A 10,841-nucleotide genomic window follows, 5' to 3' on the forward strand; every position below is an offset into this window, starting at 1 on the left:
TGTCTTGTTTTGTGAGCCATGGTAGCTGGGGTGTGCTGGGGTGAGTCAGCAAGTGCTAAGCTTTGAGTGAGGATCAGCCCTTCCTGCTTAATGTTCAGTTCCTCAGTACAACCAAAGCTGTGGCCAGAACTTGAGACACGTGAAGTGGTGAGTACTGAGCTGTGGAAGCAGTGAGCAGTGAGCAGGGTCCTCAGACTTGGGGCACCTCTGCTCAGACAGTGAACACTGGGTTTCCGGTGAGTCACAGAACAAGCCATGGATACTTCTGTTGTAGACGGTGACAGACACAACTTGAAAGTGTTCTGAAGATCAATTTTAGAGAGAGAACATAGATCTGTGCAACACCAGTGTGTGTTCTCACCAACACAGTGGCTCAGGTGTGTCTTTTTGCTTCACTTTGAATTGTCTAATAATGAGACTCAATAATGTAGGAATTTTGGACTACAAATTCGTTCCTTGTTCCTTGCAGGTTTAACTAAAGACTAATCAAGCGAAGCTGAACTTTTATTTTTGTTCTCAGTAACAGATTTTTGGAAAAGTTGGTGTTCAAACCTCACCCTGAGCCACAGAACCTTGAATAAAACACATTTATAATTTATTATTAAAACAAAGGGTACTGAAGAGAAAGGTAGCAAATCAAACCTAATAACTTTTTTTGATCATGAGTCATCATTTTAATTACTACTGGCACATGAGAGTGGCAACACTGGTCACGGGAAAGGTTCATGTAGCCCAGCAGCCTGTCCAGCAGCACATGTTGCTGGGTGAATGGAAGGACAGGACAAACGAAGGAGTTGTGCTCCCATGCAGTGCATTCTTTGGTGCCAACTGACTGGCTTTGACTTTCAGTAGAGTATTTCCTTATTTTTCTTTCCCAAAGCACCCATCCAAGTTGTGACTGCTGCTGTATGTCATCCATAGGACAAATGTCACAACGCGAGCTGCTTCCAGTAGATCAAGTGGGACCTTCAGGTTTTTCACTGGTTCTGGCAAAGATCTGAGACAAGAAAAATAATGCTTTCTGGGAAAATAATGCCAATTAGTATAAATGCTTCCAAGTTAGTCTTGCAGAAAGGTGTAGATGGCAGTAAATGTCACTTGGATGAATATCTTACAGTGGAGGATTTGGAAGTTACCGGGTAGAGCGAGGGAGTAAAACTCACAGGGAAGTGATTACTCAAAAGACTGATGGGTCACAAAAGTTAAACAGTAATAGATTAATGCATGTGTGTTCTACTCTCTAGGTTGTAGGAAGTGTTGATGAGTTGGAAAAGGTTGTGAAGTAGCTCTGAGAATGGTGAGGTCAAAGAGTCCCGACTGAGGCTAGAGCTGTTTGTCATGTGCTTCTTTCCCTAACCAAAGATTTGGCAACAATTCGTTTCACTACATTTCAGATCTGGTGGTAATAAATGCAGGATACAGTCTTACGCTGAGTTCTTTGGGAATGGTAAATCCTGAGAATGGCCTGGGGACACTGGGATGACGGCCAGCATGATGGGCAGCAGTTGGAGCATTGTAGCTCACGGAGCCAAGATGAGTGCTGTTACTGTCTGCTGCTGCAAAGAGAGAGGAACTTCTGGGGTGCAGACACGTCTCTGATGTATAAACAAGGACCACAGATACATGTTTAAAGCAAAAGCAGCTGTAGCTGCACTAGAGGTCACAGTAGGCTAGGACTTGTAAAATGGAATGTATAAACATGCTTTATCAGCCTTGATTTAACCTCACTTTGTCCCATGGTGATAGTTTTTTGGGCGGCGCTGAAGCAGCTGTGGCAGACAAATGTCCTGGAGCACTGATTTCAGGGACAGCCACAAGCTGGGGCAGTGGCACTTCGAGCTGTTTCAGCTGGGAATTTTCTGGTTTTGCAGAAAAGGAAAACTATAGATAAATTACAAGAATTGCCCCTTAGTTGCTAGGATGGTCATTTCTGTAAAAGAAGTGACCCAGTGCCTGCACAGTCACTCTTGCCTGTTACCCAAAAGTAAGGTTGGCTCTAACACAGCCACAGGCAGAAGTGGCAGGTGCAGGCTTGTGGGATTCCCTTGTGTATGTGCTGCAAGTAGATCCATACACCAAAAAACCAAAAACCTAGTGCAAAGCCAGCACTAGGATGAGTCAAGCCCAGCACACAGCACCGTGTACAGCCTCTAGCACATCCAGTCTAAGGAAGCAGATGGTAATTCTCCAAACCTGAGAGTTCAAATCTGATGGTACTGCTCAGTGGATGAGCCTCCATCCTTGGTGTGTAAAGGCTCCTTGTGCCTAATGCTGAGTGACCAGTCGCTGCTCCTCCTGCCAACGGGCTCCCTTCCAACTAAATGGGTTTTTTTCAGAAAAAAACAGCTGTGTGTTTATCACTGTGTAACACTGTATCACAAGCACGGTGGCAGCTGGGGAGGGATACAACAGCCCCCAGCTCCTTCAGCCCAAGAGTCCCCTTGTGCTGTGACCTGAAACCGAGGTAACACGGCTCCTATTACAAGGAGGGTGGTGGAATGTCCCTCTGAGGGGGGAGACCCGTACTGTCCCTTGACAACACATGGCCCCTTACAAAGCACAAGTGCTGATGTCCCCTGGTCCTCCCTCCCAGTATTAGTCACTCCTGTTTCGAGAGGATCCCACTAACACATATCTTCACAAGCCCATTCTCCTTCACAAATGCACTGACATGATCATTCCAGCCTGTCCTGCCTGATCACTAATGTTTCAGTTTCTGGGAGCAAGACCTCACTGTGGCACTGACCCCCCTTGTCACTGTGACAGGTATTTGCACTAGGGGAGGGTGATCAGGTGCCTCCCCATGAGGACAGGCTGAGAATAAAACAATTCAGTGAAACACTGTGGGCTGCACAAGCAGTAGCAGAATCACTGACTGAGGAGTAGGTCTCCCAAGCTCACTCTTTGGAAGATGTAATTTGCTCAGGATGTGCCAGTACGATGTGTATACCTGAGCAACAGACTCTACTTGGCAGCACAAAGACCCCGGTGTGTTCCCCCACCAAACAAGCATCCTGGCATCACCCTTCTATGAAATGGCTGTAGTGGTGTCTGCTGAAAGGTTTCCTTTTCTCCCCAAAGCGCAGAAAACTCTGTTTTGTTCATGTCTCTGCTGTGTTGCTGCACGTTTTTCCTGGCTAAGTCTAACTCCTGTGTCACATTTACCCTCATTAGTGTAATCTTGGTTTCTGTCCATACTTGGGGTGTCAGCCCTCCACTGCCCCCCATCCTGGCATTCCAGGCCCTGTTGTGTGCAGCAGGTGGGATCCCAAGAGCAGGCTAGGTAGCAGGGGAAATATGGCTGGTAGGGTGTTTACGATGCCATCATTTCATCTCAGGCCCAATGCTTCCTGCAGTTACTGAGTTTCCCCTGATGGCATTACCTGTTCCGTAGCATAGACGTGATCCCATTTGATTCTGGAGTACCTTGAGTACTCCAATTCACACCCTTGCACCAAAGCAAGATCCCTCCTTTCACCAAACCCCTTTTGGACCTGGGAATGGCTCTTCTCTGGTAATTCTGTCTCCTGTAAATTGGATGCTTCTGCCCTTGCCCCTCTTTGCCCAGGTTACACTCAAACTTCTCAGGTCTGAAAGTTTAGTTGAATCTGTCACTTCCAAGCTCCTCTCAGGCCAGCTGCTCTTCATTTAGTGGAAAGTGGTATCATCAGCCACAAGTGTGTAGTTGTCCTGCTCCTTGGGGGCTGCACCTGAGGCAAGTTAGGTTCTGCTGCCCGTGCTATATAACCAGCCCCACGGCACTTGCTCGTTGGTCTGTTGGAGGTTAAGATGAGCTCAGAACCTTTGAAGAAAGAGGGTCATGCTGCTACCTCTGGGGACAAAAGATCTAAGAGGAAGCCTAAGAGAAAGGAAGCTTTTTCAGTGTATATCTATAAAGTACTGAAGCAGGTGAGTAAATGTTTCTTTTCTGCTAGAAACTGCTTTGTGCATAAAGTAATTTCTGCCCCTTGCATGTTAACACTATAAAGATTAAGGGAGAAAAATCTGGGTTTCTAGAGAGATGGGGAAAGAAAAAAAGTGTAAGTGGGTACAGGAGAGCCCCAGCTGAAGCTTAGAAGTTGAGGAGGTGGATTCTAGGGGTAGTAGAGGTAGATCTAGAGCAGAAAGTGTTTCCTAGAGAAAATGAGCTCTGGTGCACAGCTCTGCCTGAAGAAGTAATTGCACTGAAGTCAGTATGGCAGAAACAGCTGCTTCTGGCCCTGTGAGTAGGTGTCTGGTGATTTTTGATGGGGAGATGAGAGTGTTTTTGGAAGTGACCATGAGTTTTCTAGGCTACAGTTGTCAGCATGAGTCTGTAGACAGGACTTGGAGACTGGAGTATTTCCACCCCTCACAGCCATGTTTTCCATGGGGATTGTGAGGAGACTTCTGCCAGTGTAATCCCAAAGCTTGTGTGGCATTATGGGAGCCTATACTGAGTTTAAAGTGGCCCATGACTTGGAAACCCTTAGGGCGGCAACTACAGGTGTTTTTGGGGTTAGAGTGCCCTGTCTGGAATGGGGCTCCCACTCCTTCCAGGGTGATGGGTGTGTGAGATGGTGTTTGGTTACCATCTTGTAGGTGCACCCAGACCTTGCCATCTCCTCCAAGGCCATGAGCATCATGAACTCCTTTGTCAACGATATGCTTGAGCAACTGGCCTCGGAGGCCTCACGCCTGGCCCAGTACAGCCACCGTGCCACCCTCACCAGCCGTGAGGTGCAGGCAGCTGTCAGGCTCCTGGTGCCCGGCGAGCTGGCCAAGCACGCAGTCTCTGAGGGCACCAAGGCTGTCACCAAGTACACCAGCGGCAAGTGACCAACTGGACCCCAGTGAAACCAGCCTGAGCCTTGCTGCTTCTCTTACAGGAGTTGGTATTTGGTCTTACTCAACTGAAAAAGCAAAAAGTCTGCCTTTAAATAAAGAAATGCATAGAAGCCCAGATCATGTGTTTAATCTTTGTGTCACAAACTGTGAGGCAGTTTAAACTATGGCCATGGGGATTGTTTGGTAGGGCTGGAAGAATAGCTGCTGTTTGAAAGCCACCACATACAACTAGGAGCAGGGACCACAGGGTGTGCCTGGGGAAAGCTGGGTCATTATGGGAAGCATAGTGGTTCTCTGAAGTTCTCCAAACTCCTTACTATAGCTTTCAGATTCCTGACTGCTTAAAAACTTCTGTTGCCTCTGACTCTTCTGCTGTCCTTCAACTGCTTCCTAATTTTGGTGGGTCTTTCTGCCCAAGTTATCAGTTTATGCTGGTTAGAGTAAATGCTAAATCTCTCTGGGTCAGTAGAATGAAGTTAGCAGTGGGTAAAGGGTTTTTCTAATGTTTGTAAGCTATTTTCAAAGCTGTTGTTCTTTGTTTGGTTTTCTTTGTTTTTCTGGTGGGCTGTGGGAATGAGTGTGAGTTTTTCCTTGTTAGCTGTTTTTGTGGTTTGTTCTTGCTGTTGTTTGGTTTGGGTTTTGTTGTTTTTGTTTAGTTTTTTTTCTTCTGGTGAAAACTTTCTCCTTTTCTGGGAGAGGCAGAACCAAAGCAAAATGAGCTTCACTAACAAGAAAAACAAACTCTTTTCTTTCTAGACATGTGGCCATCATCTCTACTTGCTTTCAGTGGTTTTAAAGAGAACTTTATCTTGCAGGGCTCTCAACTGGGCTAGGACTGAGTATCCTGTGTTCTGCCTTGGACCATTGTGTTAATGACTGGCCCTTGCTGCCTTTCCTTGTATCCCCAGGTGCTCACTACAGGAGGGATCCAGGGCTCTGAAGGGAGCATGAGCACATTCTGTCTGTCCACATGGACCCTGGGCAACCCACAGGGCTTAGTCTTGTGTCCAGGCACGACCCTGTGATGGATGGCTTGGCTGCCCTGTAAGCACAGCACCTTCTTGGTATGTGTGGGGCTGTCCTGGGCTCCTACACAGAGGTGCTGCCTCAGGGTCTGTGGTGGAGTGAAGAAAAGATGTGGCTCATGTTCTGGGTTGAGAAGTGGTGGAGATCACAGAATAGTTTCAGTTGGAAGGGACCTTAAAGCCCATCCAGTTCCACTTCCCTGCCATGGGCAGGGATACCTTCCACTAGACCAGGTTGCTCCAAGCCTTGTCCGACCTGGCCTTGAATGCTTGGGACATCCATAACTTCTCTGGACAACCTGCTCCAATGCCTTTTGCCAGCTTCATGCTGAGACTGGATGCCTGGTTCTAATGTCTTATCTTCACAGTATCAAGGTAGGAGTACCAGGAGGAACCAGAGCTGTGTTAAGGTCCAAGGTGACAGTAAGTGGGGCAGTCCTGGATTTCACAAGCTTGTGAGGTGCTGCTGAGTCTCATGAGCTATGGAGCTGTGACAGATGCTGATCTCTGATGGGGGTCAGCCTGGCTCGGTAGAGTATGGGCCAGACAAGGCATATGTGATGCTTCTAGGGAGAATACAGGAGACAGCAGCACTGAGCGTCTTGCCTTCAGCTCCATCCCTGCTGCTATAGAGTGGGGCTGGCTGAGGGAGGGAAGAGGCTGAACTGGGTGTCCTGTTTCCTTTTGGCTGTAGGACAGCATTGAAGAGCAATCTCTTCATTGTGTCTGGCCTGCAAGCCAGAACTGGACTTGAGCAGAGGTGTGGGTTGCAATTCTTTTCCTCTCTCTAACCTGTGTGGTGGCTGTGCTGTGGGAAGAGGCTGTGTGGCTGGTGCTAGAGGCAGAGTGGCTGCGGGGATGCTCAGCTGCATGCATGGATTGAAGGCAGGAGAGTCCAGCCAAGGAGTGAGATGCTGAGCAGGCTCCATTTGCATCAAGCAGGTGAGCAGCTCATCTCCTTGCTGAATCTGTTCTATTGCTTGCTAGGCCATGTCTGCACTTGTGTTCTGATCTGCTTAAGGTGAAGAGAGGCAAGTTTTGCCTTGATCCATAATTGTGGAAAGGAGTTATGTTCTAAACATACCTGAAAGTGAGATTAAAACATAAATGAGATTAGATGTTGGGATACAAAGCGATAATTCAACTTTTTTTTCATAAAGGAAATAGAAAAGAAGGAAAATGCCAAGAATAATTATGAAAAGCACAGGAAAGGGGCTACCACCAGCACGGGTCCAGAGATGGCTTGTAGAGTGCAATGGGGGAGATCTGTGTTGGGTGCGATGGGGCTTTCCCAGGTGAAGTCCCTCTGAGAGCTGACAAGCAAGCCAGAGAGGCAGCAGAGCCATGGCAGCCAGGCCAGCAGAATGGGGCATGAAAGGCCTCGAAGTAGCAGCCAGGACAGTGAAGGACAGCAAAGGCAAAGACTTCAACACTTTGTAGATTTTGCAGCCCCTGTGGCAAGTTAGGCACTTGCTTATAGAGGGTGTTGAAAGCGGCAATATCACATGCACCTCGTAGCAACAGCAGATCTGCGGAGAACTTCATCTTTGCTCGCTTAATTTTCATTGGCTGCTTGTTGGTATCTGGCGAAGTTTGCCTGATGTATCAGAAGTTTATTACTTCGTTGCCTGATCTATCAAATACAAGCTCTTTTAATGACCTTCCAAGAGCGTGCCTCATTTTCTAAAATCAAGCAGTCTCTGGTTTTTGTTGGATGCAGTTCAAAACTTTAACTTTCAAACATTTATGTTTGAGGAGGCAATGGAGAAACATTCCTTGCTTTTTACTCGTTCACTACAGCTTACTCCCCTTTCCAGCAGCTCTCCCAGCTGTGGGATGTGCAGCCATGCTCTCTGAGGGATGGGGAATGCTGAGGAGCAGCCTGGAGTTGCAGTTCTCCTCCTGCCCTGGAGATGGGTCTCTCTGACTACCTGATCTCGGATCCATTTCTGCTGCATGGGCAGGAGCCCCGCGCTACCCAGCTCGGAGCAGGCTGCCTGGGGGCCTGGAACTTTCTTCTCCAGTACCCTGGCTCTCTTGGCAGATACGTGGCTGGCTGCGTGGGTAAGGTGCTGATTTATGGTGAAGCGAGTGGCTGTCTCCTGGAGATGCCTGATAGAGCATCGAGCACCGGGTGAGCCCCAGAGGAGTGAGGATTCAATGGGGTAGGTGCTTGATTCTCCAGTACTCCACTTCTGCATCCTGCTTCATGTCACACCCCCTTTTTCACCCTCATCCCCAACAAAGACTTGAAGAATGGAGTTGGAGATTGGCCTCACATTCTTCTTACTAGATCCTTGCACTTCCTTAGAGCTGTGACAGGTAGTGCAGATGCACTAAGGCTGAAGGAGGGAGGCTGCTCTTGGAATGAGGGAGTTCTTCACTGAACCTGCCCACATTTCCCATGTGGGGGTGGGTTAATCTCTTGCTGTGCAGGGATTCTGCTGCTTGTTTCCCCAAAGTAAGTTCCCATGGAGCTGCCCTGGGATGCCTGCACGGGATGTCATAGGTGGTTGTCTTTTCCTGGGGTTCACCCTGTATTTAGTTGATTAGCTTTGGTGAGCACCATGCCTCAGCTCAGCTGCTTTCCGGCTGGGCTTGTGGCTCCATGCCCTTGTTGTAGTGGATCCAGTGAGATCTAGGGGAAGTTGCTTTTAGGTTCTGCCACCCAGTGGGGATTCACAGGCCACTGGCCACTGTGAGAACAACTCAGAAGTACTCAGGTTACACTAAAAGCAAGACTTGGAGCCTGTGCAGGCTCTCTTCCAACGTGTCTTGGGGCTGCCTTGTTCCATGTGAGTCTGTCCAGGTCTGCCTGTGTCTTTGCAAGTCTCACAGCAAGTTTTTAGTACTGCAGCACTGTCATGTTACATGTCCCTGGCCCCACAGCTATGTTCTTACTAAGCTATGCATGTCTGTGGGCTAGAAGCAACTAATTTTTTTTTTTTTGCCCATTATTCAACCTCTCAAAAATAGCACTGTAGTGCTGAATGAGCATTCATGAAAATATCGTCAATGGCTGTGTTCTGCTTTCCTTTCTGTAAGGGAGCAATGGCTTAAGAGCATGTGCTCTTTCTCTCAAGGTGGAGGATCATGAGGCAGAGCATCCATGTGGTCTGAGTGGAGCAGGTTTGAGCGGAGGGAGGTTTTTGGGCAGTGGAGGCTGGCAGCAGCGTGCAGACCTGTGTGTATTCTTCTTCCAGTGTTGCGGCCCCTGGCAGCAGTGTTGCCAGGTGGCTGCTCCGGTGCATCATTAGACACTGTTCCAAACAGCAGAGGCAGGAATGGTTCAGCACTCAGAGGAAAATGAGCTGGTGATGGATAGCCCTGGTGATGCCAAAGCTGTTAAAATATAAACTTCTGATGTGCAGCTGGAGTTCCAGCAATGGACTCTTCTCCTCTCTGTGCTCAACTGCTAGTGTGTGGGGATGGTGCTGGTCTGTGTCACCTCCCTTCTCTGTTCAGTCTGAGGTAGGCTGTTGTCTCTGAGCACTGGTAGCTTGTGGCGGCCTTAGAATCCCTGCCTGGAGGAAAGGAGAGGGCTGATGATCAAAGGTCAGGCAGGCACTCCCCCATCAGCAGATACACTGTTGTCTGAAGCTCTGTCATCCCTAATGCTGCCACTGCTGTAATGGGACCAAGTGTCCACTGCATCCTTGCAGCTGTCTCAGTGTTCTCCCCAGCAAGGGTTGCTACAAACAGTTTGTTTCCTTGGGTTCTTTCCCTCTTTTCATGCTCTGTGTGCTCTGGATTCTTGGATGTAGCCAACAATAATGCTGCTTTCTTCATCTCCCCTGGTTGGGATTGTGCTTGGGGGTGTGGGAGGTATTCAGACTAAGTGAAAAAGTAAGTCTTAGGTTGTAACTATAACTTCCAGAGCCATACACAGGGGGTCAGGAGGCATCCTTGTTCTCATGTCCTCTCCCTGTGTAGCCCAGTATTACTTGCTGCCAAACTGGGGAGAGACAGAAAGACATGCTGTCTGGTGAGGTGCTCCCTGACATGGAGCCCTGGGGCTGACTTGCAGTGCCCCTGGTGCCTGGGGACTGCTCTGGGGCTGGAGGTCTCTGGGGTGGGGACAAAAGATGTGTTCTCATATAAGCAATGTGCGTCGGCCTGGGCTCAAGGCAGGTACCAGTGGTGTCCTGTTTGGCATCCAAGGAAGAGGAGGAGGATGCTTCCATGTGGCCCCATGCAGGGTGTGGGGCTGGAGAAGAGGATGACATGGGCAGAGTGGCCCCATGAGGAATGGCTGCTGCAGGCCACACGCCGTTTTCCCATTAGTGAGTGTTTAGTTCAGCGTTTTAAATAATTGTGTCCTCGGAATGATATTTAAAATCCATTTGGGAGGCAATGAGGCGGGAAAGTGCCTGTGCCATTGTGATGACGCTGCGCAGGCCGTGCCACACATGCATATTACAAACTCGTTACAGGCTCGTTTCCACGCATGCTGCTCCCTCCCCACACAACCTCATTCTGAGGCTTGGAATGCATCTCCCCCACCATGGCTGCAGTGCTTGGCCCTATGGAGACATTTATTTGACAAAACAGACATGGTGTCCTCTGGGACGAGAGATAAGGCACAGCCAGGTCATGGCAGTTGGTTACAGTCTGAGAGAATAGAGGTGAGTGGGGCGTGCCTGGTGATGGGACTGTTGTTCAGGTGTCCTGGCCTTCACCTGTGCTCACTTTCTGACCAGCCCTTGGACTTGTGTCACTGCAGATTCCAGACCCTGAAGCCCCAAGGTTTTTCAGCTGCTGGGCTCTGGGCACTGTTGGAGGAGTTATGTCAGCTATCCTAGGCTGGCTCTGAAGCTGAGGACAAGCCTGAGCTCTTGGATGTCCATGGGAGATGCATGAGCCAGAGGGACCAGGTGTGAGGGAGCCAATGAAGCAGCAGCAGTGTCAGCAGTGGTTCTGTGGCAGCTGGTTAGTGGCTGGTTGGGAGAGCAGCCTTGCTGCTCTTTCTGTTCCTCTCTGGCTGCTGTG

General features: G+C 49.0%; 1 protein-coding gene across 1 annotated transcript; it reads left to right on the plus strand.

Annotated features, from left to right (window-relative positions):
• The first annotated feature begins 3,783 nt into the window (after positions 1 to 3,783).
• Positions 3,784 to 4,818, plus strand: LOC116447141 (late histone H2B.L4). The gene is made up of 2 exons (XM_032115946.1): positions 3,784 to 3,909; positions 4,582 to 4,818. The coding sequence occupies exons 1-2, from the start codon at positions 3,790 to 3,792 to the stop codon at positions 4,816 to 4,818; spliced, it is 357 nt and encodes a 118-aa protein (XP_031971837.1). The 5' UTR covers positions 3,784 to 3,789.
• Positions 4,819 to 10,841: the final 6,023 nt, after the last annotated feature.

Source organism: Corvus moneduloides, chromosome 1 (genome assembly GCF_009650955.1).
Source record: "Corvus moneduloides isolate bCorMon1 chromosome 1, bCorMon1.pri, whole genome shotgun sequence".
Taxonomy (NCBI): domain Eukaryota; kingdom Metazoa; phylum Chordata; class Aves; order Passeriformes; family Corvidae; genus Corvus; species Corvus moneduloides.

Bases quoted from the DNA above. Each gene is read 5' to 3' on its own strand.
- LOC116447141 (XM_032115946.1), top strand. From the start codon at position 3,790: ATGAGCTCAGAACCTTTGAAGAAAGAGGGTCATGCTGCTACCTCTGGG. The intron at 3,910-4,581 runs GTGAGTAAATGT...ACCATCTTGTAG, and splicing joins TCTATAAAGTACTGAAGCAG to GTGCACCCAGACCTTGCCAT.